The 27180-nt window shown below is 44.5% G+C and overlaps 2 protein-coding genes and 1 pseudogene across 3 annotated transcripts; all 3 read right to left on the bottom strand.

Annotated features, from left to right (window-relative positions):
* Window positions 1-358: 358 nt before the first annotated feature.
* On the bottom strand, window positions 359-8494 carry LOC115045960 (protein NDRG3-like; annotated as a pseudogene).
* A 776-nt stretch (window positions 8495-9270) lies between these two features.
* Window positions 9271-18743, bottom strand: LOC115045956 (PHD finger protein 20-like). Its single transcript, XM_029505973.1, has 18 exons — window positions 18676-18743; window positions 17383-17462; window positions 16796-16967; window positions 16604-16688; window positions 16279-16352; window positions 15966-16182; window positions 15744-15827; window positions 15411-15470; window positions 14825-15011; window positions 14640-14749; window positions 14420-14542; window positions 14188-14274; window positions 13954-14096; window positions 13780-13879; window positions 13160-13355; window positions 12858-13074; window positions 11917-12166; window positions 9271-11418 (listed from the first exon to the last, which is right to left on the bottom strand). The coding sequence occupies exons 2-18, from the start codon at window positions 17460-17462 to the stop codon at window positions 11282-11284; spliced, it is 2322 nt and encodes a 773-aa protein (XP_029361833.1). The 5' UTR covers window positions 18676-18743; the 3' UTR covers window positions 9271-11281.
* A 550-nt stretch (window positions 18744-19293) lies between these two features.
* ccdc135 (coiled-coil domain containing 135) lies at window positions 19294-27136 on the bottom strand. Of its 2 annotated transcripts, none has more exons than XM_029505972.1 (18): window positions 26722-27136; window positions 26099-26282; window positions 25591-25759; window positions 25381-25506; window positions 24841-25035; window positions 24416-24559; window positions 23948-24166; window positions 23693-23830; window positions 23314-23383; window positions 22959-23087; window positions 22683-22811; window positions 22190-22410; window positions 21829-22041; window positions 21609-21719; window positions 21247-21357; window positions 20725-20913; window positions 19771-19948; window positions 19294-19671 (listed from the first exon to the last, which is right to left on the bottom strand). In XM_029505972.1, exons 2-18 carry the CDS (start codon window positions 26245-26247, stop codon window positions 19658-19660), a joined length of 2505 nt encoding a protein of 834 aa, XP_029361832.1. In that variant the 5' UTR covers window positions 26248-26282; window positions 26722-27136; the 3' UTR covers window positions 19294-19657. The 2 variants fall into 2 exon arrangements, with proteins under 2 accessions (XP_029361832.1, XP_029361831.1); XM_029505971.1 differs by having other exon boundaries at window positions 19809-19948.
* Window positions 27137-27180: the final 44 nt, after the last annotated feature.

Below are 27180 nucleotides of genomic sequence, written 5' to 3'. Positions count from 1 at the left end.
CAGCTGGAGGGGGCGGGGCCTGGCCCAGCGGCTGAACCAGTCCACAGAAAACAAACTGCTGTAACACAAAGTAGAAATGGATGTGTATTATTTTTGTTGTGCTCTTTGTGTCTGTAAGATTCACTGCTGGCAATTTAATGCTGCCGCCCGAGATTACTCTCCTGCCTCATCACATTAAGGATTAACGTGGACATCAACGGAATCAAATCCACAAAGTGCAAGTCTCCAAGCTTACTGAAGAGAAGATCACAAAAGGAACACTGAAATATTAAGTCATGAAAAATAAAAAAACACCAACTGAGGAAAATGCTGTTTTCTGCTGCAGACGGACAGACTGAACCAGAGCTGACTTCTCACACAAGAAAATATAAACATGCTTTATTAGAACGGCAGAAAAAAGAATCCTGCAAAACCAACTAATGAAGCTCATCATACTGAGCTGACAGGTCAGATTCTCAGTGAAGGTTACAGATGATTCCAATGAAGAGGAGCAGGAACCGTCCAGAGTAGAAAGACAACACAACTCTGTATAAATATGACAGCATCACCACGGCAACCGTACAGAAGAGGGGAAAACAAACCAATCAGCATCCTGCAGAACGAGGTCCAACCTACTGCATTCTGCTTTAGAAGACGTTCAGCAGGAACAGTCCTACGCTGTCATCTAAACGGTGTATGCTGTGTGCTGGGGGTCAGCGGTGGGACTGTCTATGGACCCGACGCTGGAGGCCGAGTGAGTTCTGGACCGACCATCCGGGTCATACCGGCTGTGGGCACTGGGGGGCACAGAGACAACTGATGAGAACGCAACAAACATCATTTGTGTTTCTCCTGTCATGAACCTGAGTCCTGGTTCTGGTTCTGGTTCTGGTTCTGGGGGAGACATTAATGTTCTGGTGCTGCAGCTATTTTCACAGTGACTGGACCCGAGGACACTAACCGTCAGACCGGCTGCTAAAGCGGTTGTTATTCAGACCAGATATCTGACAGATATCTGACTGATGACTGAAAAAACTAAACCCTGTCAGGAAAGTTTGGTCTTTTTAGCTGACGCGGATTATAACTGACGTAACATTTTACACATTTTTTAAACGGTCAGATTAAATATGATTCAGCCTGTCGCTCTAACCGCCAACAGGATGAATCATAATTTTGTTGGTCTCATCAGATTCCTGCCTTTTATCAGCTGAGAGTCTGCAGTGAACGGAGCGAGTGTTGGCATGCTGCACGGCCTGCTGGGAGCTTTGACTGCAGAAGAAGAAAATCAGTGATTGGCTGATCGTTGGCATGCAGACACACACAACCACACAGAGACGAAGATGAGGAGGAAGATCCTGATACCTGATTGGCTGCTCAGGTTGTTAAATAGAACATGAGGGACTGAAGGAGACAAAGACCAAGAGAAAGGAAGGAGGGTGAGGAACAAAACAACATACTTTAATAGATAAAACACACAAACGCACACACACAGTGTGTTCAGGAAACCCATCAGCTTCAGCTTGCTACTTACAGTCAGTGAGGCAGGACTGTGAGGAGACACACACACACACACACACACACCTGTGTAACATCTCTGATACAAGTGTGTAAATGCTTTTGTCCAGCTCAGGTTAATGTACCGTGAGTCTAAAGTGAACCGAGGAACAAAAACCAAAAATCTATAAACTTCATTTTGCCATTTTGTAAATCGCACAATTTGACACTTGACTTAAACACTGTTTTCACAAATTTCCTTAAGTTGAAAATTATTCAAACTAATACACATTTTATCATCAGACAAAAGAACAGGAAGCATGAAACGAGAGACACCAACAGGAAGTTGTAAACACACGTTAGTCAAGCTGATACTCACCGTAGCCCATCCCCTGGACAAAGTACTTGAAGGCCTCTGCTAGTTTTGCAGGCTGAGGACAAAGAAGTTTAGTTAGAAGTGCTGATCATTCGTTATTTTTCATGATCCTGGAGCAAACAGAACAGACGGCTGAGCTCATTGATTATGCCGATAACTGTCAGTGTCACATGACCAGCCTGAGACATTAACATGTTTGACCCCGTTCTTCATGTAAACATTAATATTTGTATTAATGCAGCAGGTCAGCAGTCTGACAATTCTACCATTCATTCTAACCAACGCTGAATCAATTCATGAACTTAGACTCACCTGGACCACCTGAGGAAGTCCTCCACAGTCGGCCATCTGCAAGAGACCAAACATCAGGTGAGAACAGAAGCTCCTGAAAACTTCAGAATAAAGCAGGTCTGCTACCAAAATGTGAAACACAACATTACTGCTTGTGATGTAATCAGACTTCAAGTCTGCTGCAAAGAGCACAGCCCATCATGGCTGCCAGACAAAGACTACAAAGTCAGTTTAAGTTTTGTCGGCCTCCTGACTCACAGGTAAGTCCACCTGAAAACAACAAGCGTTCAGCTGACACTTGCGTCTCCTACTTTACCTATAACCTGTAATTCAGCGACTTTGATTTCCTCGTGTGTTTGTGAAGTCAACATGTTTCATTTATAATGTTGCTGACGGTTTCAGTGTAGCTCCTTCTTCCAACGTGTTTTACTCTTCCTCCTCTTAATGATGTCATCGCTCTCCATCAGACTTGATCTGATCACACAGCAACGATCTCTGCAGCTTTGACAAGTTCTGAGGACGCACACGTCACCTCACAACACAAGTACAGACTGGTACCTTCAGCAGCGTGGCCTTGGTGGGATTCAGTCTGGAGTTACACTCCACCTGCAGGCGCCACACACACACACACACACTATTACTGCAATGTGACATCACTTACACACAGTGGCGGTTGTCATGGAAACAGTGCTGCAGACACTTACCACGGCATCAACAGCAGGCGATGTGTCTCCAACCACCAGCAGAGCAGGACACCTGAGACACACACAGACACACAAACACACACAGTGAGTCAGACTGAGTAACAGGAAGTGTGATGCAGTAACAGAACAACTGATACCTGAGTGTTGTGACTGTGTTCTCATTTTGACCAAAGACCGGCCGCTCCATCTGCAACTCAGTACGACTAACACACACACACACAAGTGCAGGTTTAGTGGACATGATACATTTACATTACTTTTTTTGTAGTACTTCTACTCCTTTCTATTCTTGTACTTTCTGTAGAAAAAGTGTGTAAACACTACTTACAATACCCCTCTGTGTGTAAAGTGCCTTGGTGTAACTTTGTTATGATTTGGCGCTGTATAAATAAATCTCATTTGATTTGAATCTGTTGCTGCTGTAACGATGAATTTCCCATACGTGGGATGAAAGTACTTATCTTATATTTTGGGTTGTCACTGTGTCTCAGTATATTAGCAGCAGCAGCTGTGTAGCTGATGCGATCTTACGAACATCAGTAAAGAAATAAGATCTTCTACTTCAGCTCTTCAATCTGTCACAGCTGATTTTATGTCTCAGAGTTCGGTACTGACATCATCATCACCTTCATTGTTTCTACACATCTGGCAGAACAAGTGTGTTCTGAAACATTGGATTATGGTTTTCATGAGCTGTAAGACACAATCAGCCAAATTAAAGGAAAAGGTACAAAGACGCTATTTCACTTTTGAATTAAATTAGCACCCCCCTAAAAAACCTTCATGTTCACCTCTGACTCAGCAAAGGTAATTAGATTTTCTGTTCCTATAATATCAAACTGTTTCACCTGTCGTAGCTGTTGTAGAACATAGCCAGGTTCTCCTGTGGTATATCCTGAGAGATGTGCAGTCTGTATGTCTGGACGGTCTCCTGATTCTCTGTCAGCTCGTCCTGTAAACGGTCAACAGTCCAGACATCAGTAAAGATTGATGGGCTGTCAGCGTCACTGCAGCGTCTCAGTGCATCACTTTGCTCTCACAGTGCTGAAGTGATGTCCCATGATGTTGTCCACCTGGTTGCTTGTCCAGCCGCTCAGCTGTGGAAACAAAAGCATCACATTTTAATAAGATGAGACACATTTAAACCACTTCAACTGAACATGTAACTGTTTTCACAGTTTTCATATTTTTGTTCCATCCACCTTTTACAGCCACATCAAGACTTCGTGCTTTTTCTTTTTTAAAAGGTCTCCTCATATTCAGGCTCATCTGATTCTGTCTGATCAGTTCAGACTCTGTTCTCTGTAATCGCGGAGAGAAGCTCCGAAAACAAGAGCTAACTAAAAACACACATTGAATGTTTCCTCTTTTAACTTAACTCAGAGAAAAGTTGAACACAGAAAGTTCTTCACATGCGTTTGGGTTGTTCTAGAGCTGATCTGAAGCAAAGACATTCGGCTACGAAATCAGTCAAAAGTCAAGAATAAATCTTCAGATCAATATCAAATAAACTAGAACTTGGTTGGAATCACTTGTTATTGTGTGTGTGTGTGTGTGAGAGACCTTAGAAGCAGCCCAGTCTATCCAGCCTTTGGCACAGGGGTCAATGTTGATCAGAACCAAACCCTCCACCAGACTGGGCTCATTCAGCTGAAACACAAAATCATCACCATTGTCAGCAGCAGGAGATGATGTGGACGTCAGTTAGTAGTACAATTGTTGTTTCCCTGCACTTCAGGATTCAAACCAGCAACCCTCAGTGACACTGGGTCCTCTCACAACATGAGTCTGAGCTCAGGTACACTTGTGTGTTCACTTACAGCCAATCTGGTGAGAATGTTGGCTCCAGCGCCGACCCCGATACCAATCACATTCTTCACCCTGATGACCACACAACACACACACACACATCTGAAGATGGCTACAAAATACCCATCATGCATTTCATCGGCAGGAAGATTATTGACTTACTGGAGCTGTGACAGGACAGATGGCAGCATCTCAGCCAGCTCATCTATGGTGGGGTACTGGTACCTACACACACACAGGTGTATCTGTTACCTGTTGGATAATCATCAGGACTTGTGTGTGCATGTGTGTTCAACTCAACAGAGAACAGTGAACAGTGTTGTGTAGTTTTGTTACCCAGTGGGGAACACTGGAGCGTTTTCCTGCTGCCCTGGAGCATCAACATGCACAACTGAGAAATGCTGCGTGATCTCCTGCATGTCCTCGTAGTTAAAGAGGCTGTTAAAGCAAGACTTATCTACACACACAGACACACATTAATACCTGGCACACGTACAAAAAAGGATGTCTCATGTTGACTGTGAATGTGTGCGTCACTCACGGTTTAGTCCGATGTCATGGTAGGTGAGGATTGTGGGTCGGTTGCCCTTAGCAACTCCCCTCATGGTGACATGCAGCACTCCGTGGGCCGTCTCCACATCATGCTCCTGGACAACAACAGCACAGTGTGTGTGTTTGTGGGCAGGTAGGAAAGTTTACAGATGAAATGAGGCCAGTCGGTGCGCTGACAGGTTAACATGGTTGTGTGGTCCCACTACAAACTGCTCTCTGGTTTGTTGTGTGTTAGCCAGTTCCAGTCAGATGAGGTATTGTCTCTTAATCTCATTAATGTAGTCACCGTGGAAACAAATGACAGATCCTATTAATGGTTCCTTGCTCACTTCAGGTTGTCTCTATTGCTCAATTTACACACCAGTAGACATATGCAAATTCTGTGTATCTTATGACAGTAAAATCACAACATGAGCCTGCTGACTGTTTACCAAGCTGTGACTCTAACTCCGCCCAGTTTCGTTCTGAGCTGAAAAATAATGTGTGTACACATGCAGAAAATATACATACGTGTTCTTTTGCTTTTTTGTTGTGTCTTTAATGTACAGAGCAAACTGAATAAATCCATGAACTAACAGCTGACGATCAGCCTGCTAACACTGTGCATGCAGGTAAAACCGGTGAGCAGGCTAAGTGGTTCACGACCTGAAGCATGAGGCTAACTGGCTAACTCACCACCCCGACTCCTAAAGAACAGGAGATCTGGTGCAGATCCAGGATGTCAGACATCCTGACAGAGGAACCAGGAATAGGAGACAAAGGTCAGGCTCGTTCTTGTCCTTTAGTTAAGTGTAAGAAGAAGGAAGAGGTGGGGATGGTGTGATTGGATCAAGAGGAATAATCTCTTAGGCTATTGGCTTAGAGTCTAAACAGCCAATCACTCTCTCATCACCATCATCTCTCCTTTCCTCCCTCCTCATTCCACCATATGCTCCACAGGGAAATCAGACTTTCCAACCATTTACAAAAAAAGATAAAACTTGATTAGAAAATTCAGAGTCTCTGTGGACACAGCGATTCCTTTAATCAAAATTTCCCCTCCACTGCACAGAGGAATATAAATATATTAGCAGTGAGGTGATAGCCACGACAGCCTAACAGACATCTCGGCCTTCAGCCCAGCTCCTCGTCCATTTCCTCCTTCACAGTCCCTTGGTAAAAAGTGGAATAATTCAGTATGTGAAATTAAAAGAAGCAGCAGATATTTACAGCTTTCAGCATACAGAATGAGCTTGCTGTGTTAATTATACATATTAATTCTATTATAGCTGCTGCTCTTTTTTATTTTCATTACGATCAGGATGAGACACATTAGCACTTGTATTATGATTTAAAATGTCTATATATTGTCAAATTAGTGATGATTTCGTTATTTAATACATGATTACAAATTAAATGGTCTGTCAATCTATTTTGAGTTTAAAGGACCAAACCAGTTTGTCCTTTTAATGGTGAACTTACCTGACAGTCAAAGTCCTGCAGGTTTGTCCCGTTCTGAAGAGAAACCGAAATTATTCCAATGTTCAGGGGTTTTCAAGCAATTTGAGAGTTTTCAAGAAAAAAGGATGAAGGATTCATATTTCTGTATCAGCAAATATAGTGGACACATCTGTACATGAACACTGAACAGCTATTAACTCAAAGTTGGATGATGACCGGGGCAAAAATATTCAGCTGGAAAAGTCACAACGGAAGAAAAACAAGGTTTTGTCTCATTTTTCTAATGTTTTCTGTGAAAACGGCACATGCACCTTTTGACTGCCCCGCCCCCTCACCTGTCCCGTCAGGAGTGGTTTGATCTCAGTCAGCTGGGCGTCGTGAAGTTCCTCCATTGTTGGGTGACTTTCCTGCCTGTCCAGTTCAAGAAGACATCAAAGAGGACACTGTTAGTGGCCGCGCCTCCTTCAGGACGCCAACGTTCATCCGGACAAGACTGTTGAGTCAAAGAGACAAAACAAATCCACTTTTATCAGTGGACAACCTGTCTGTCTGTCTGTCTGTGTGTCTGTCTGTCTATCTGTGTGTCTGTCTGTTTGTCTGTCTATCTGTCTGTCTATCTGTCTGTCTGTCTATCTGTGTGTCTGTCTGTCTGTCTATCTGTCTGTCTGTGTGTCTGTCTGTGTGTCTGTCTTTTTTTCTGTCTATCTGTCTGTGTGTCTATCTGTGTGTCTGTCTGTCTATCTGTCTGTGTGTCTATCTGTGTGTCTGTCTGTTTGTCTGTCTATCTGTCTGTCTATCTGTCTGTGTGTCTATCTGTGTGTCTGTCTGTCTGTGTGTCTGTCTGTCTATCTGTCTGTGTGTCTATCTGTGTGTCTGTCTTTTTGTCTGTCTATCTGTGTGTCTATCTGTCTGTGTGTCTATCTGTGTGTCTGTCTGTCTATCTGTCTGTGTGTCTATCTGTGTGTCTGTCTGTCTGTATGTCTATCTGTGTGTCTGTCTGTCTGTCTGCATGCATGTCTATCTGTCTGTCTGTCTGTGTGTCTGTCTGTCTGTCTGTATGCATGTCTATCTGTCTGTCTGTCTGTGTGTCTGTCTGTCTGTCTGTATCTAATGGAAACAGTCAGTGACCTCTCATTGGCAGTGAGCCATCCACTTTTGTGTGTGTGTGTGTAGTCGGTTGGCTAACAGTGTTTTAGCATGTTTAGCTCCCCACAGGCTGTCTGGCTTTGACCCAAACGGATCAAACACACAGAGAACACTGTAAACGGGAGCCAAGTGAATAAGCTGAGATCAGAGCACGACTCAAATCCCAGATAATTATAGAAGATATATAGAATATATGACATTATGTGACAGAAATCCCTGTTTATATTCTCAGACATGTCTCCGACCAGCAACAGACCACTAAATATTATTTTTATTTTTACCCCGCAGATCAGCCAGGAAAACAGAGTCACACAGCAGAGCTGCTAAACTCAACTTTACTTCATCATTCAGTTCGCTAGCCTGGATGCTAATGATAGACAGCCGAGGCTTAGCAACTGTTGCTATGCGCGCGCGCACACACACACACACCTTCAGACATTACCGCCGTTTGCTCCGTTAACTTCGTTAGCACCGGATCGTTAGCTGGCTACTTGGCTACTTAGCTAGCTAGCCGCTCTCCGTTAGCAGCCAGTACCGGACCGGACCGGACTCTGCCCGCTCTCACCGACTCACCGGTGGATCCAGACGCGGTCGGACTTCTCCTGAGGCCGTCCGGTTGGTTCACGGTGACCGTAACGAACTCTCCGTCAGCAGCACGCGGACAGTGAAGGGCGGAGCTACGTTAGCGTACGTCATCGTAAACAACCGGTTGTCACGAGACCGGCGGAAGAAGACGTCAGACCAGGAAGTGAAAACAGCAGGTTCATTTCATCCGGACGGTTGATTACAAGAAATACTTCATTTCGTCCGTTTTTCATCCAACAGCTGAAGTTTTAACATCAAACGGAATAAAATGAAAAAAATCACCTGATGAGGTTTCTCTAGTTTTGTTGCTGGAAATGTCGCCAAATAATCCTTTATATTACTATTTAAAAATGTATATTGTACAAAGAAAAATGATAGAAATGAAATGTTTTATGCTATCAGGATAATCTACATTATATGTAGTGTCGTTATATATTTTTCCAAAATTAACATATTGTTCTATTACATGGTTTAATAACCAAATCCAGGTTTCATGGTTTACTGTCGCTATAGCATCTATTCGCACACACTCACACTATACACATCATATTTTTCCAAAACGCATTAGTGTAATCGTTCACTACATTCATTTAACTGTTCAAAAGATTTTTCTGAGTCACTCAGGGTCGACCCAATCACTGCGAGTAAAAGAGCAGGAGGTTCATCCTCTGGGGAACACGACTATGACAATCAGCATTCACAGCAAAGCATAAAAATAATGTTGAAGTGAGCTGTTCTATGTGGGGGGAGGAAGCAGTACACATACTGCAGTGGGATGTCCTGGTGAACCTGCCCGTAACACAACTTTACACAAAGTAAATCATGAACAAGTTTGTGTTGTTGGGGTGAAGTTTGACGCAAAACGACTTAAATGTGACGCCTTCACACAGTGACTGGAAGTTTATGAGTTTAATCCAGTTTGAATTCTTCAGAAACATTTGACTTCATGCTTTAATCAGTATGAAAATAAACAAGAGAACTTTCCCATTTGACCCTGAGGCTCCGTGCGAACGTGAGCTGCGTCCAGACTGGTCCACAAAAAAGTGATCACATGCTGTTTGTTCAGTTGATCGGTTTTGATCGTGTAAATCTGATCAGCCAGCATTAAAATGAAAACTGCAGCTGTACGCTGAGCGACTCACATCAAGGAAACCTTCTCAGCCTCTAAGGCTGCTGGAGATCTGGAGAACAAATGTGTCACTTTGAGTAACAAGAATAAAGTTGGTGTTTTCAGACACAAGTCACAGAAGTCAGCCAATCAGAAGCGAGGATCAGATGCTCTCTTCTGATTGGCTGACTGGCCTGTTGCTCATGGAGCTCCAGAGATGGAAAACTACAGACAAGGTTGTTGGTTCTTAACTACAAATATATCTTCTTATGGAGACCAAGCTTTCAAAATAAAACACTGAAATGTAAAAGATGCGTGTTGAACCACTTTTACTGATGAGACTGAACCTTCTTTCTGGATATTAGAGCTTTTTTCCTCAAATACTTCTCCCAGAAATCTCCAGTTTGCTCTAAAATTCAACTGTAGATTCCTAACTAAACCCTATCAAAATAAATCTGAAGCTTTATACAGATAACTTTGTGTATAAGAGTATAAAACATTCAATTAGACATATTTACATATTTAGCTTGTTTTTGTCACAATGGATGAAGCTTTACTTTGTTAATTTCATTGAAAATACGTAACAACACATTAAAAGCCAGCTGTGATTCCTGAAGAAGGCCATGAGATGCTACTGAAAGAAAACCTGCGAGATTCCAAAATGAAGTGACACACACTGCTCCCAAAAAGACAGAACGTTCACGCTGTTCATGGAAGTTTTAAATGAAAAAATCTGAATCTTCAGTTTGAACCGGTTTAACCCTAAAAACAAAAAGTCAAAGAACAGAGACAAATGATACAAACTGAAATTTTAGTGGGGGTGTCTTTGATTTTATCTTTGTCTCATTAAATGTTGCTGGAGATGATCTACATCAAGCCTATATTAATAAATATGAATGACCTTTGACCTCTGGAGAGGCTGATGTGCCTCATTATGGATCTTGGCCTTAAGACTCTTTAAGTCCATCTAGCTGATAAGCAGTTGGGTCAATCCACACAGTTTGTGCGATGATATTGTGCGTCATTAGCCATGAATGAAGTGAAGAAGGGGTTTAACGGAGAAAGCAGGAAGCAGCTCTGACAGACGTGATGATGGCCGACAGTAGATGACAGCTGGTGCGTTCGTGGCACATAAATATTTCAGCATGATGTATAAATGAATTTGGCTGCAGCAGTTTCTCTGGTAGTTGAGCTTGTTTGACGTGATGACGAGTCCTTTGATCCGTCACATCTGAATGTCCCTGCTGAGCAGATTCTTGGTCGTCAGAGGATGATACTTCCGTTGTCATGCGATGTAAAAGCGGTGGAATCACTTTAAATGAAGTATCACCAATTTAAATATGGCTTTCATTGAATACACATTAGTATTATCTCCTCTTTCATATGAAAACACTGTTGTGGTCATGTGACCTGCAGAACCTGCGAGGAGCTGGACTGAGGTCACCAGGTCCACACTGAACCCTCAGACCAAGAGACCAGAGGATCTGGATCTGTCTGACCAAACTGTCATTGAAAAAATGAACTAAATTTCCTCAACTCTACTGCGGTCCTGAAATGTGAGTTCTCTGGCCTTTCCGTGTTTGCCACTGTAACATTTTACACAACAGGAAGTGTGTTCATCAGAACAAACAGCTGGAGGAAGGAAAACCAAAATCCAATGACCGAACTGTCGTCAACACAAACGGCAAGGATGAAACTCAGGAGGAGGCGGAACCCAAACACCCGTTCAGTCCCCCTCTATTATTGGGAGGGTGGGGGGGTGTAAGGTGACCAGACTCAGAGAAACACTCCACACCATCAGCGACGCACCGACAGGAGTCTCACAGTGCAGAGGTCACGCAGCAACCGCCGGATTCGCTGTTTGAGCTGTGGGAGGCGGGACAAAGGGTCAGGAGGCTCGAGCTCACCAGAGTGGTCCAACCAGGACTCTAGGACTGGAGAGAGAGCGAGAGAGGGGGGGGGGGAGAGAGAGAGAGAGAGAGAGAGAGAGAGAGAGAGAGAGAGAGGAGAGGGGAGGGAGGGGAGAGAGGAGAGAGCGAGAGAGGAGAGGAGATGGAGAGAGGGAGTGGAGAGAGAGAGAGGAGAGGAGAGAGAGAGAGGAGAGGAGAGAGAGAGAGAGAGAGAGAGAGAGAGCGAGGAGAGAGTAGGAGAGAGAGATTGGAGGGAGAGGAGGAGGGGAGGGAGGGAGGGGAGAGAGAGAGGGGGGGGGGGGGGGGGAGGAGAGAGAGAGAGAGAGAGAGAGAGAGAGAGAGAGGGAGGGAGGGAGAGAGAGAGAGAGGAGGGGGGGGGGGAGAGAGAGAGAGAGAGAGAGAGAGAGAGAGAGAGAGAGGGAGGGAGGGAGGGAGAGACATCATGAAACAGTTTTTTTCCTTTTTGGAAAATTGGATATTTCAGTTTGAATAAAGATGTAAGGATGTAAATGGGTGTGTCACCGTCCAGTTCCCGCTCTATCAGGTCCATCCTGCTGCTGATCTGGTTCTGCAGAGACTCCACGTGGTCCAGCAGGTTCAGCTGACATTCGGCCACAGATGCTGGATGACGATGTCGTGTGTGTCTCTCGCAGTCTGTGTATGTGTGCTCCTCTGTTTTTACGCTAGTGTCACAGTGTGTGTAGGTTATTGTGTTCCTGTTGTCAGTCAATGTGTTGCTCACTGGCTTGTCGTCATCCTCCTGTTTTATCTCCTGTAAAAACACAGATCTGTTAACTGGAGATGACCTGTGTGTGTTCAGACCCTCAGACCTTCAGACCCTCAGACTCAGACCCTCAGACCTTCATACCCTCAGACTCAGACCCTCAGACTCAGACCCTCAGACCTTCAGACCCTCAGACTCAGACCCTCAGATCTTCATACCCTCAGACCCAGACCCTCAGACCTTCAGACCCTCAGACTCAGACCCTCAAACTCAGACCCTCAGACCCTCAGACCTTCAGACCCTCAGACTCAGACCCTCAGACCTTCATACCCTCAGACTCAGACCCTCAGACTCAGACCCTCAGACCCTCAGACCTTCAGACCCTCAGACTCAGACCCTCAGACCTTCAGACCCTCAGACTCAGACCTTCAGACCTTCAGACTCAGACCCTCAGACTCAGACCTTCAGACCTTCAGACTCAGACCCTCAGACTCAGACCCTCAGACCTTCAGACCCTCAGACTTTCAGACCCTCAGACTCAGACCCTCTGTTTACAGAGCAGCTGAAACCTGGTTCAACTGTTTCTGTGTTCTGGAGCCAGAATTCATGAGTTATGGAAACCTGAACTCTCTCTGTCCTTCCTGTCCCTTTCTGTCTCTGCCCCTGTACAGATTTTGAAGTGATGAAACAAACTGGTGATATAAAGACCTGGATCTAGACCTGGCCCTGGAGACTTTACCTTCTGCTCTGTTTCCTGTTCCTCCTGAACTGCACCCATTTCCCACTCCATCTCACTCTCGTCTGCTTTTTCCCATGATGCTCCAGGCTTCTGGTAGCAGTGCTCGCTGCTGATGTAACAGATGGTGGGGTCTCCTCTCGGGCTGGAGGTCAATGTTGGCCCCTCTTCCCTTCTCCATGGCAACCGCCAAAGCTGCAGATCAGGGTGTGATGGGGAGCTGTGTGGAAACACAGACAGACTGAGTGTGTGTGTGTGTGTGTGTGTGTGTGTGTTTAAGCAGATGAATGGCATCACGGACTCACTGTAACAGGCTGATTTTGAGCTGCAGTCCACTGAGGACCTGATTGAGGCCATGTGTGTGTGCCAGCAGGCGATTGGTGTGTGTGATCTTGGAGGCGTTGATCTCAGAGTAGTTCTCTTTCACACACGAGAGGCCAAACATGTGACCAGATATCAGCAAATCAGGCTCTGATAGGAAGCGCTGGGCCCTCCTCCAACCTGGACAGATGAGATAAAAACAGCAGTTAACACTCAGCCGAACAGGTGCACTGTGGGAGGTCAAAACAACACCAACACCTCTGCTGGAAACAAATGCAAACTTCAGCCTGTTGACAGGAAGGCAAGTGGAAAGTTTTGCGTCACATTGTTTGTCTTTTCTCCGTTTGTTGTTGCTCAGATCACATGATGTGTGAGACACACCAACCACTTCACATTTCGGGGCAGTGTCAGGGGATGTCATGTGACAGTTCTGTCAAGAGTTTAAAACAATTCACTCTGAAAACAATGAAGAGGCTGGAAAACTCTAATACTTCAGGATCATTACCACATGAACTGTGCAGCACAGCTATGTACAACTATCACATCGGTTTGTGCGTCCTGGCACACAAACCTCACAACAAACTTGCAGAGCGGTGACTCGTACCTGCAGTGTGTCTGCAGTAGTAGCAGATGTAGTTGTGAGGGACGTTGTCTTCATATAAACCCATACAGGTGCCGTGCTGCCAACACAAACAGGACTCACACTGCAGACACACACACACACACAGTGACCTACTGAAAACATATGTTTGTGCGTACTTGTGTGTTTTTGTGTTACCTGGATCATGAAGTCGTTCTCTTCGTCCACCTCACACACACACCTCACCACCTCACAGTCCTCCATCTCCATAGCAACAGGCCAAGAAGACGTGTCCTCCCCGCTCTCTGCTGTAAGTGTTGACCAGTCACTGCCGTCATCTGCTGAAGTCATCAGAGAGGTACAATCATGATGTTCAATGTTTGAACAAATAGCACACAATGTGTGTGTGTGTGTTGTCTTGTGTGTTCCCACCTTGCGTGTGCGTGTTGGGTTGTGCAGCGGGCAGCTTCAGAGTGATCGGAGGTCTGTCTGAGCTTTCGTCATCGCTGCTGCCAAATCCTGATCGGAAGGAATCAGGTTTCAGGTCACATGGTCAGACAACAGGAAGTGAGTTCACTTTGACCGGCGCTGGACTTCATTCAGCTGAAACAATGACTGGACTTCAGGTGTGAACAGGTCCAGGTCTAAACCTGACTGGCCTCACCTGACTGAGTTTTCTTCTTCTTCTTTTTCTTTTTCTTCTTCTTCAGTTTGACCCTCAGGAAGTTCTTCATGTCCTTCCTGTTCTGTCCAGTCTTCTCCCTCCCTCCGTCCATCTTCTCTTCTGCTAAAATGGATTAGATGGTCAGAAGGACTTGAGTCTGGATTTGAACAAAGACTGAAGTAATGTCTGAGTGTTTGGGGTCCACATGTGTCCGTCCCACCTGTTTCCAGGGTGCGCAGCTCCCTGTCGTCATGGTGACAGCTTGTATTTTGGTGCTCACTCTTCCTGTCTGATATGAAGTCTCCGCCCTCTGAAGACGACCGTTTCCGCCTGTAACAAGCCCAGTCAGCGTTGGACATGACTTGCTGCACAGATGCTGTTCTGGGATTTGAACCATCAACCTACCTCGGCGCCTCCTGCTGGCTGCCCCGCTCGTCCAGGTGCTGGTCGGAGTGGTAGTACTTGATGTGGTAGTGGAGCAGACTGGCTTTCCTGAAGGACTTGGTGCAGCCCTCTGAGGGACACTTGAAGGGGTTGTGGTCCAGCTCGATGGACAGGATGGGGGGAGGCTGGTTCTTTATCACTCTGTACACTGAAACAGGGGGAGAAAAGATGGAGAATCTGAGCCCGGGTCAAGAAGTCATGACCAAGACCTCCGTCCTCCAGAGGCAGGAGTGAGGCCACAGCTCTGGAGGAAACTTGGTGCTTGAATCTGTTTCTTTGGCAGGCAAACCCACTAATAGAATCTGATGACGCACAATCAGAAACATTCAGGAAAGCAAGCTATTAGCTGCTGGGCTAACTGATGAAACAGATCTGTCCTGTGTCTCATCCTCGAATGTCGGAGCCTCCCAGAGAAACACTTCCATCAGCAATGGAGTCTTTATCAGCCTAATATACGCAGAATTTACAATATCATATACGAGCAGAACATCACCTCCTGACATTTTGTGTAGTGTGTAGTTTGTGTGAACTGTGTGTCTGCACTCACATGGTTCTCTGCTGAACTTGTGTGTGGTGGGAAGGTGAGCCTGACGCTCCAGCAGGACATCTGGGAGGACGACAAAGATGAGTTATTACAGAAACATCCACCATCAGTGTTTACTGTGGAGACATTTAATTGTGTTTTATTTATTCAACATATTTACAATTTTCCCCGTTCCAAGTCCAATCTTGAGAAAAAGGTTTCTTTAATTTTCTATCAAATTATCATTAACTCCTCGGCACAAAACGGTTTTGATTAAATATCAACTTCATCGATCAGAATGATTTTTGGGAAGAATCCTCTGATGTCTTATGATGTTTATCATCTCAAACTGTTTGCCTTTGTCGATGTGGGCGGGGTTCGGCACAGTTGGCTGGGCGGGGTCAGTTGTTATTGGTTGATCTTGAGCTCCACTGCTTCCACCTGGAAGAAGCAGATATAATTAACATCAACAACATTAAGTTTCATCTTAAAAAGCATAATGCATTTGAATGGCTATATACTGAGCCTTTGTTCACATAATGGGAGGGGGGGGGGGGGGTCAAAGGTCATCTGACTTACTGTCATCTGTTTTCTTCTTTGAGTGATGGGAGAATGAAGATTCTGTCTTCCTCTTCCTCTCCCCCTCCACAGCTCCTTCATTCTCCTCTGATGTCACCTTCTCCTCCACCTCTTCTTCCTTGTTCTCCTCTTCCTCTCTCTCTCCACCATCCTCCTCCTCACTCTCCCCTTCCTCCCATCCCTCACTTCCCACTGCGCTCTTCTCTGATCTGGACTTCTGTTTCCACACGTGAAAAAAAGATGCTCTTAGAATGAAAGGAGCAGTGATTGGTGGAACTGATTGTTGGACCAATGGGAGGGGAGGATTTCTTACTTCCTGGAAGGGTTTGACCTTGGTGGGCTTCACGGTCCGAACCACACCGTCATAGAAACGCACTGTGTAGGAGTCTGACACACACACACACACGTATCATCATCGTTCTCAAGTGAAAATAAAATGAAATCATTTATTTTTTCATGTCAGACAGCTTTGCGATAAATTAAATCCAACTTGGGACTCGTGTCTGATTGATTGGAGTCTGACTTTTAGGCCTTTGCTGAAGCACCTGGGTCATGAAAATTTGTTCCAACAACCAATAAATGATTTCAACAATAACATCACTTGATGAACACACACATGAGATGAATCTGAGCCTCACCATCTTTGTTAACTCTCAGGATCTTGGCTGGGTAGAAACGACAGTCTGTCCAACAGGCCAGAACTTTTGCACCTGAAACAAACATCTGAGGCAGAGAATGAAAGCAAAGGGAAGAGAAGCTCTTTACATGGCCCTGACGCTGAATTTACAAACCAGGACACGTGAAACAACACACACACATCAGTTTCATACCAGTTGTGAGTGTGGTGGGTTCAGGCCCTGTCGCCTCAGACTGACTCGCTCGAGCGGCCGAAGGTACGGCGAATTCCACTGAAACCATTCATCATGTCGGCGGCTCCACTGACGGTAGTGGACCAGGACTCGCTCTTTGTTGTAGTCAATTTTTTCAATTGTGGCTGCGTACCTGACAACATAAAAAAGTCATCAAATGTTAAAGGTTTAAAGGGTCTAAATATACCTGGGCTCCTTCCATCCTTTCAGGATTTGGTTTCTCGGAGTGTTTCACCTCAAGCATGCTAGATTTTTATTGGATCACTCAGAAAACTAAATCAGAAGAGAGCATCTGAGTCTCTCTCCTGATTGGCTGACTGACCTGTTCCTGGAGCTCCAGAGAGGAACTTGAGATGGAAAACTACACTGAGATGGTTTCTGGCTCTTAATACTACCAATATATCTTCTTACAGATACCAACACTTCAAAGTAAAAGCCTGGAGAAGTTAAAATACAGACTTTTGATATAAAACACAGAACATTATGATAAAAACACAAAACACATTTGTATGATAATACAGAAATGTGTGTCTGTGTAAAGTTCAGACCAGTTCTTCTGTCGATCTCGGGCTTCCAGCTGAGCTCCAACCTTGAAAGTGATTCCTGACCTTTCAGGAGGAGTCTTCATCTGCAGGGACAGAGGAGAGAAAGTATATCTCAGAAATAACTTCACATGCTGATACTTTTGTTAATGCATTAAAATCCACAGATTTCTCTTTTTAAGGTTTGTGCTGATGCCAGAAATGATCTGCTGGTTGCTTTTGTTTTGAAGGAACAGAGAGGTGACGTTTTTTTTCCAAAATCTCTTCATTTTTGTGGGTTCAAGGGTTCACTTGCCAGGTCAAAGATCATGACACAAACACGTGCAAATATTTTATTTAAATTAGCCTAAAATTTGATTTTGTTTTTACACTTTGTTCAGCCAAACTCCTGACTACTGTCTCTATTCGTTAAACAGTTTTTAATGTATATACACACACAAATACGCCAAATCCTCATGTGAGATTCTGAATCCTGATAAATCAATTTTCCTGGTAAAATATGTGAAGAGAACCTCTTCTGTAACTGTTCACGAATGTGATGGTCGGTGGAGACAAATTGTCATTTTACTTTATTTTCTCAAACGGTCCCGATTCCGGGTACGTCCGATGTACGTGACGCGATGACGTCACAGAGCGTGGACGTCGCTCACGTCTCAGAGATAACAGCTGCAGGCAAACTTTGATAAGCTCCATTTATTCGTGAATTCTCACAAAACTCGTGTGATTTATGGAAAAATTGTTTTTAGGCCTTGAAAGGCCGAAAGTCGACGGAGAGACAACAACTCAAAAGAAACTGCGCGGTGTCCTCTGTCACAGAAGCTGATTGGTCCGTAGGCAGCCGAGGGCGCCAGTTATGACTTTTCATTGGACGGGTCCGCTGTCCGTCAAATACAAATCCCGCCCCCTTCGCAGCCCCTCGGATATTTGACAGTAGCTAAGATGCTAATGCTAACAACGTTAGCTTCCTGAGGCACGGACCGACGGCTTCACACTGAGCCCGAACCGGCTGTACAGTTACCCGCGGTGAAGTACCAACCCTGCGGCGGAAGGGAGACGGGCAAAGGTCTGCAGTTAGCCGCAGTTAGCTGGAGTTAGCTGGAGTTGTGTCTTCTCCCCATTGACTGTGGACAGATAAGCTAACGCAGCTAACTGTTAGTCCGGTGACAGCCGGTTACCGGCGGCGGCTGCGGCTCGGCCGGGGAGCCGCCGGGGCAGCGGACACCTTCAGAGCAGCGTCCTCGCTGCCGAGTGGAGTCTGCGGCCGTCAAACGAGTGAAAGAGTCGGCGGAGCTTGTTTACCTCTGGCGCTACTTCACTGCACTCCTCATACTGGGGCGGCCGCACGGCGCATGCGCGGAGACCAGCTGGCTGTTTTGTTTTGATGCTGACAGAAGATGAGTTCTCTACAGATCCTCCACTCTGACTACTGCTTCAGAAATGCACCAAATTCCAAATCTTCTGTCACTTCATGACCATTTCAATGAAATGTTTGAACTCTGAAACGGGACAAAAAGACCAACGATTAGAAGAAACTAAAGGACACCTAGAGACACTAATGCTGATTTCAGCCTCATCCCTGAGAAATAATCTTGTTGGGTGATGGTCCCAGAGCTGAGGGCTCGGGATCAGGAGCTGGGCTCATTGAAACCAGTTACAAAGCTTCCTTTGAGTCACACAGCAAAACCTGCTCTTATCAGTACAGGACCCTGCAAAAGTAGAGGGTTCCGGTCCAGGCAGGACATGTCCAAACTTGCCCAAAATACCTGTCCTTCATGTTGTGGTCCAGTCACAGCTCCAACACTCCTCTAAAAGACAGAAAACCAATCTCTGAATTTCTGAGTCACAGTGGCACAGTGAAACACTGGCTTTTTAACCAAAACAGTTAACAATTCATTCATTTTGTTTTTAATTCAGAAATCCTATTCTTGTGTTTATTGTAACAAAGATTCACATTTTCATTCATTTCTAACATTAATGCATAAAAATTAAGCCAAGCAAAACTAGACAGAAAATAAAGTACAGGTTCTTCAACTTCAGTTGATGTATTTCACTGTATTGTTACTTTCTGCTGTTCTGGGGGAGGTGACGCCATAAGAACCAGTTCATAAGCACAAAAAGGGAAATATCTCGAGCAGTTTGTGGTTCAGTTTAAATCTAGCGCTGACTAGTGGAGTGTGAGTCCCTTCCTCCGCCGGCAGACATCCAGCTCAGCTGAACAGGTGAGGAGCCAGACGCAGGTCTCGTCTCAGCTTCTGATCCAGATCGTAGTATTTAATAGGAGCTACCTCTTTGTGTCTGGGACAGATGCACAAAAATAATCATTTACACACATCAAACATCATCTGGGTTAAGAATGAGCAGAAATTTTCTGCTTTTTTAGCCTGTTTAACATACTGATGATGATGAATTTCTGTGTGTCTGTGTGTCCGTACGTGCGCAATCGGCTCTCAGTGACTCGTATCTTCAGTGTCTTCTCAGAGCAGAAGGCCTGATACTCTCTCTCATCATCCTCTGTCATGAGATGCTGGTTTTTGTGATACCAAAGCTGTTTGCTCTGCAGCTCCTGTGTGTCCTGAACACACACAGGTTTGTTTCTTTGTTACTGAGACTTTAACAGTAACATGGGGTTTGAATGCAGCCTAATTGGGGAAAACAACTAGCTGAGATTTATTGCATTTTTAAATCGCTGCTACTGTTTACAACCTGATCCTTTAAATCTCTATATTTCTCTCTGTGCTGAATCCGATTCTCTTTTTTCTATGAAAAGGTCCATGTTTTAACTTTCCTCTGTTTTATGTGAAGTGTTGAAATCGAAAAGATAATACTGTCATGACAATATCACACGATTCAAAGGTTCATTTGGGATAATGAATACACTTGTTTAAGCACATTTTAGTGTTTGTACTTAACTTTTCCTGCTATTTTATATTCAAGGTATTTTAACATCTGCAATCTTTCATTGCAAAGGGTTGACATTTATAAGAAAATACATCTGTGGTTTTAAGAACCACAGTGTTTCCGGTAGTGCACCATGCTGTAATGACATCCTCTGCTTTGGTTTTTTTGTCAACATTAATTTGACTCAGCACCTGATGAATTACATTATAAAGGAACTATTATTACATGGCATTAGCTGTATTGATGTCAAGGGGACTTTTGCTAGATTATTTTTTTCTCATTGCACTAACATGAATACTTTTGTTATTTAGTACTTAATGAGATACACAAATAAAGGCAAAGCTCAGCTGAGGAGCAGTGGGAGCACTGGTGAAATGTGACATCACATTCTGTGAAGCTCCTGCAGTGGAAACAGGCTGTGATGGACATCAGGAGTAAATTGTAAAGCACCTTGGCATAGCGTTCCTGCATGAGGTTGGCTTGCTCCACCAGTCTGTTTTTAAACTCGGCCATACAGTCGTGGTAGAGCTGCTTAGCGTCCTCGTTGCTCAGAGTCTCTGGGTTGTCCAGTCGGATCAGGATAGGTGTCAGGACGTCCTCCTCCTGCAGCCACTTCTGCTCCTCCAGAGCCAGAAGCTCCTACAACAGCACAGAGATCAGGATGTCTTTTCTAAAGGAGGAGGGAGCTTCCATCTGTAATCTGGCTGTGACTCTAGAAACTGTTTCAATGCTGAATATCTAGTCATTAATCCACTAAGCTGGAAAAAACAATGTAGATCATTTCTGTGTTTCTAGGTGAGCAAAACCCTGCTTCAATCTGCTGTGCAAAGAACATTAGAAACTGGCCTTTTCTCTTTAACTTAATCAGAGTTAAGTTGTTTAATGTTCCGTGTCAATAACAAATACACAACTGCATGTGAATTAAGTAGTATTTTTTAGATGTGTTTTCAGTGGAAAGTTTCGACGTCTCACCTTTTCCTCCCTGAGAGCTCGAGCTCTGGCGGCTCCTGCAGTCGACCACGGGGAGAAGTTCAGCTCAATGTTTGTTTCTTCCCGCTCTCTGCAGGCCACGATGGCGCTCACCTACGTAGACAGAAAGAAACTTCACTCCCTAAGGGTCCCTGAGGTCAACGTCACAAATACTGCCTTAATCCAAACTCTGGTAAGTTTCACACGTTGATCATTATGACAGCTGCCTGTTGTATCATCTGTTTTTACACTCTTATAATTGTAATACTTTTTATACTTTCCATTAAACATTGCATTGCAAATAACTTCTGCGAATAAAGTACTATATTAATAAACTTTTCGGATTCCATTGGAAACCTCCACACCTCTTTCGTAGACTCCTCCACCTGGGCAGACATAGTCGCCTCGTCCACCATCAGGGCCATCAGCATCTCATACAGGGTCTTGGTGCTAAGAGGCTTTGCAGTTGGATCCACCTTCACCGATGTTCACAGAAACGAATGCTATCATTACTGAACTTTACGTTCATAGACAATCAGAGTCTTTGGAATCTCGTTTGTGTTGTGTTGTGTTTGTTGTCTGCACCTGGAAGCCAGACACCACGTTGGATGTGAATTGCGCAGCTTTCTCCTTTCCCTTCGCCTGTTGAGGTTTAATGAAGCTCCTTTTTGAAGGGATGAATCTGTGATCCTCCAAGTGATAGGTCAAATCGATCCGTCTCTGAGCTGGGAGGAACACTCGCTCGGCCACATCTTCGTTGGCTGGTTTGGATCTGTCTCTATGGAAATGCTCCACCACCTTATGTTTGCGCGGATACATACACATGAGAGATCTCAGCCGACCAAAATGTGTTTTCTGAGATCACCGTGATCTTGACCTTTAAACCATCAGTTCATCAGACAGACATCGGACGACATCATTTCATTTTCTGTTTACGCATATTTACCTGCAGCACTACAGCTTCCTGGTCAGTTAACTCAGGTTGTTCTGAAAATTGGACTGGCTGTTCGAAGACCACGTGTCTGCAGTGGAGGAAGTCAGGCCGGCACCTGAAGGTTTCTGTCATTTGGCCTGGCGACACAATCCTCTGCACTAGGTGGCCCACACGAGTATCACTGAACTCCATCTCCTGCAGCACGCTGTCCCTCTGGGACCTGAACCTGTGAGCTGAGCAGAACACACACCATCACTCAGGAGCTGGAGGCTCAATGTTTGATGGGGGTCTCATTACATGTACACCCCTAAAGGACTAAATGATGAAGTTGGTCTTTGTTCTGGATCTGGATCTGGACCACTGTTGACACTAATTAGTGTATATTCAGGTCTATTTTTTTTTATTATTCTTAGGACTAATCTTTGTGAAGTATCACAGTGCTAAGACTCTGAAATCAAACTTTGAACCAAGGAGCAGCAGTTGGAGGAAATGCAAGCAGATTCACATAAAAGGTGGAAGCTCCTTCCTTGTTTGAAGCGTTCAGTAGTGAAGTTGTCGACCTTGTTGAGCTCCCTCTCCTCCAAATGGTCGGTCCGATGTTGATACCACTCCTTGACCATGGTGACCTCAGTGCCTTCAACACACACAAACAATTTATATTGTACACAAACCTGCTCTGGTTATATGGACCAATGTGAACAAATGCTCAGCTGTTAGGTTGATTTCAGGGCTCATGGATAAATATAATTTCAAAAAGCCAAAAACTTGATTCAACCCTCACAGTCCAGGTCTTTGTATGTTGTCAGCCGTGTGACCAGGCCATCTGGCCTCAGGTAGGCAGAACACCTCTCGAGCTTTGCTCTCCTGTAGTGGGTCACCTTCTGTCTTCCCGGCCACCTGTCCTCCAGGTCTGAAGAGGAAGAGGAAGTTCCACAGATTCAATTTATTGATGTAGGACTCCAACAACACACTGAAACTATTCTCTGGTCACGCTTTATCTGCTCTATTATTGTGATTTAGACCTCTGACCCGAAGCTTTAATGTTTCATCAGTCAGTATTTCCTTTGTGAGCTGTAACGCTCAGAATCAGTATCAGCATCTCTTTCTCACGGAGGAAACATCTCATGGTGCGGTACCTTTTTTGGAGATGCTGATGAAACTGACCCAGGATCTTGGCATCTGAAAAACCCAGGGCTCCCGCTCCACCTTCCCGACGAACAACAACAGCACAATGTCATGGTAAAAACATGTTGCAGTGTTCAAATCATGCTCTCCTTTGTGTGTGTGATGAGATCAACAGGGTGTTATGGGGAGGACATCTCCCGGCTGTGAGGGCAGTGAGGCAGAAATTATAGGGTGGAAGTAAGCAAGCACATTGTCTCTGTTTTCATTCTCTCTTCCTGTAGAGTTCAGAAAAGCCCCAATGGCCCCGTGATCCTGCTCAACACCTGCTGCCACACACACACACCTCTTCATGAACACATATCACAGATACACAAACACACATATACACACCTGTCCGTCTTCGTTCATTTTGCTCATCATCTTCATCTCCCTTTCCTTGAAGGCATCCAGAATCAGCTGCTTTTTGCCGGTTGCACTGAACAAAATTGGCTCCCACAGATTCAAGTCTTCCAGGTCGTACACCATATCCTACACACAAACATGCGTGTGTACATACACACACACACACACACACAGGAAGCATCTATTGTCACAGTTTACACTGAATCTCAGGGTGTGCTGGGTCTGCCGTTGTTGTGGACTCACGCTGCAGCCATTGCTACAGTCTTGCATGTTGACGTAGTAGCTGAGGTTGTTCCACACGCTCTCAATGCCCAGGAAGTTGTCGCTGGCAGTGCTGTAGCTGATCCCGGTCAGAGGGTCGATGAAGAAGTTTTCAAATACGCCCCGACTTCCCGCCAGAACTAACACCCAGCAGTGCACCCGCAGCCCTCGCAAGGGGTCAGGCAATCGATATTCGCTTTCCTGAAAAAAGAGGATTTTTAAAGTTTAGGTACAAGTAAGAGACTGAACATTAACAACAGTGTGCCACAAGGACAGGAAAAAATGTCATAACTATTCTTAATTACATTACAGATCTGTGCAAAATAATTATGATATTGAGGTCACATTTAGGATTTGTAGGGCAATACAGTAAATATCTCGGGGCCGGAACAAAATGATAACATTGGTGATTGATGATAATGATAACATTAGTACTAACAATAATAATACCTCTTGTAGCCTTTGTTCTTGAAGCAGTGCTGCTTCTGCGTCATGTTTCTTCCTCTCTTGCTCTCTTAGAAAGTGACTCTTCAGCTCCTTCAGAGGTTTCACTGTATATTTGTTTTCCTGTTGCTCGTCCTCTGAGATCACACTCTGTTCATATTAACACACATTAATCATAGTACAATAATGTGACACAACTCCATCACTCATTATTATACTTTATGGTCCGTCTGGTCTAAAGGTCGACGTTAAAGTTTTTTATGAAAAATAATTTGCAAAGTCATTTTTTATCTGATAAACAATATAATGGAGCAGAAGCATGATGTATAGAGGTACACCTCCAAACTATATCTGACTGCTGTACTAATTATTGTACACCCTTGACTAACTACATTTAAGACACCTTCCACTGCAGGTTTTCATTGACTCACATGGACCTTAGTGTCCAGCAGTGGACAGTCCTGCAGGCTCTGGTCCAGCAAACACAACTCCTTGGTTGCATAACCGCTGACACAGTAGGCGTCATAGTCAGCACCGAGCAGCAGGCTGCACAGCAGGGTGGCAAACTCAAAACACGTGGCTCTCCGAGTCTGCAGCACTGAGGTGGAGGAGAACAGGTACCTGGGCTAAGACAGAAATACACACATTCACTTTCAATGTGTTTTTTTGGATGTGTATGCCAACACATGGTAATAGAACCAGTTAAGAAGTTATTTCAGGGTGTTGCACAGATGTATTAAAGGTTTCTCATCTTTATGGGTTATTTGCACTTGGCTACCAGTCAAACCTGTAACGTAACAATATTTCCTTGAGGTTAAATGCTTCTCCTGGTCCTGGAACAATCTTGATGGGATATATCCATTTCCTTCATTGATTAATATTCCATTTAGCAAATAGGAGGGGGTTCCTTAAGTTTGATACTAAGATTTTGTTAAATACTTAGTTGAACATTCTAACAGTTCCTTTCTGACCAGGTCGACAGGCGGCTCCAGATGGTCCAGTGACAGAAAGTCAGCCACAAAGGAGGCACTGCCCTCCCAGCTGAACAGCTCAGGATAAGCTGTCAATGTGGGCCGAAGAGTTGTGGACACAAACTTCTGAATTTAAGACAAATACAAACCAACATTAGACAGAAACAAAAATATTTCTCTTTGTGAATGGGAAAAGAGTTTCAACATCACCTTCACGCCAAATTCATTAACAGGGCAGAGCAGCAGTGGTTTGTGGTCAGGATACAAGTGAAAATACTGATGCTGGAAATTTTCAACAATGGCCAAAAGTTGAAGCTCGTCAGGCGAGTTAGTCTTGTAGGATTCAGGATATGAGTCATATGTACTGTCCAAGGTTATGCTGGAGAAGAAAGATATTTATGTTCATGTGACCATAGTTCATCATCACTCAGAAAATATTAATTATCAGGAGATTTCCTATGACTTTATACACCAGCTCTTGTACAAGCTGGTAGAAAATCCAACATGTGGAAGGAATCAAAGAGAGTGTGCTATTTAAACAGAAATATTACAGGTTGTCACTTCAATATTATCGGTAGAACCACATCATTCATTGTACAACAATATAGAGTTTATTTGCAATATATTGGAAAGTCCCTAAAATGTTGATTTCTCAGGCAACAATGCTCGAAATGTTCCATCCAGCTCCGGGACTCCGTCAGTGTGTGTGTGTGCTCACAGAAGCTGGGGGGGCGCTGAGACATTAAGGTGACTGAGATGTTGCTCCAGCTGTTGGCCATCCTCCTCATGGTCGTCCTCATGGTCGTCCTCCGGTGCGTCTCCATTTCTCAGTCTCTCCTCTCTGTCTGACTGCACCACAGCCTCCATCTTTGATCACAGTTGTCGATGTGTTTTACCTGCGTCTGAAGTTTACACACACAGAGAGGACAAAATGACAATTTAAACAAAACGTCAAAAGCAAAGCGAGGACAGTGATCATATCACTGCTCTCTTAAAGGTCCTTGCAGTGGCTGTCCTCTGGCTTTAACTGACTTAACTTAGCCAGTGGAAGCCATTGGTGGATAAACACTGAGGGCCCACACAGACCTCCCTTCTCCTTTATTTTCATAAATGCTCTGCAGAAAAACAATACCATCAGCAGTGTTAGAATGTCCTGCTGTTCAGGATGACATCATTTATTTCCGGGTCACTCCGTCGTGCTATGTCCTGTTAGCCTGCTAGCTTAATCACACACGGTGCTAAATTGGCATTAGCTTTAACATTAGCATTATTAGCGTAATTAGCTTCGGTCCGAATAAAAGTGATAAGCCATTCCGTTCCGGAGGATCCGGGTCGACTCACCCGGTGGATCCTGTCCGTCTGGATTGACGCTGATTAACGTTCAATTTAAAAGTTTGATTGGGTGACGAAAGACTCTGGAGGCCGTATCCATGGTAACGGCCAAACTGATGCCGCCACTCCCCGTCGGCGTGATGGCGTCACGCTGCGTCAACACCACGTGCTCTCGGTGTGGGCGGAAATGTAAGAACGAAGGTTAAATATTGAACCTTCAGTGTTTCCAACATTTCTGCCGTAAAACTGCGCAGTGGATAAAAACATTACACTTTATTATTTACATCATGTTCTGTCTGAAACAACTCCCCGTCACCATTACACACATGTATTTAGATGTTGTTGGTTATGTGTTCCACGTATTGTAAATATGTGGCTTTATTTCAATGTTCAATTGTTCCATTTTGTTGATCGTATTTCTGACCTGCTTTAATTTGTTTTGTTTTGTTTTTGCCATCCTGTTTTGAA

The sequence above is a fragment of the Echeneis naucrates genome, chromosome 7 (assembly GCF_900963305.1).
Source record: "Echeneis naucrates chromosome 7, fEcheNa1.1, whole genome shotgun sequence".
NCBI lineage: Eukaryota > Metazoa > Chordata > Actinopteri > Carangiformes > Echeneidae > Echeneis > Echeneis naucrates.
This window is presented reverse-complemented; position numbering and strand designations above follow the sequence as displayed.

What these genes read in the sequence shown, in the direction of transcription:
- ccdc135 (XM_029505971.1), bottom strand. Translation starts at nt 26,247, where the DNA reads ATGGAGGCTGTGGTGCAGTCAGACAGAGAGGAGAGACTGAGAAATGGA. An exon ending in AAGGAGCTTCCACCTTTTAT is followed by an intron (nt 22,411 to 22,682) that starts GTGAATCTGCTT and finishes TGTTCTGCTCAG; the next exon opens with CTCACAGGTTCAGGTCCCAG. An exon ending in ACGTGGTGTCTGGCTTCCAG is followed by an intron (nt 21,720 to 21,828) that starts GTGCAGACAACA and finishes ACATCGGTGAAG; the next exon opens with GTGGATCCAACTGCAAAGCC.
- LOC115045956 (XM_029505973.1), bottom strand. Translation starts at nt 17,462, where the DNA reads ATGAAGACTCCTCCTGAAAGGTCAGGAATCACTTTCAAGGTTGGAGCT. An exon ending in GCTGCGCACCCTGGAAACAG is followed by an intron (nt 14,543 to 14,639) that starts GTGGGACGGACA and finishes AATCCATTTTAG; the next exon opens with CAGAAGAGAAGATGGACGGA. An exon ending in CTACTGCAGACACACTGCAG is followed by an intron (nt 13,356 to 13,779) that starts GTACGAGTCACC and finishes TCATCTGTCCAG; the next exon opens with GTTGGAGGAGGGCCCAGCGC.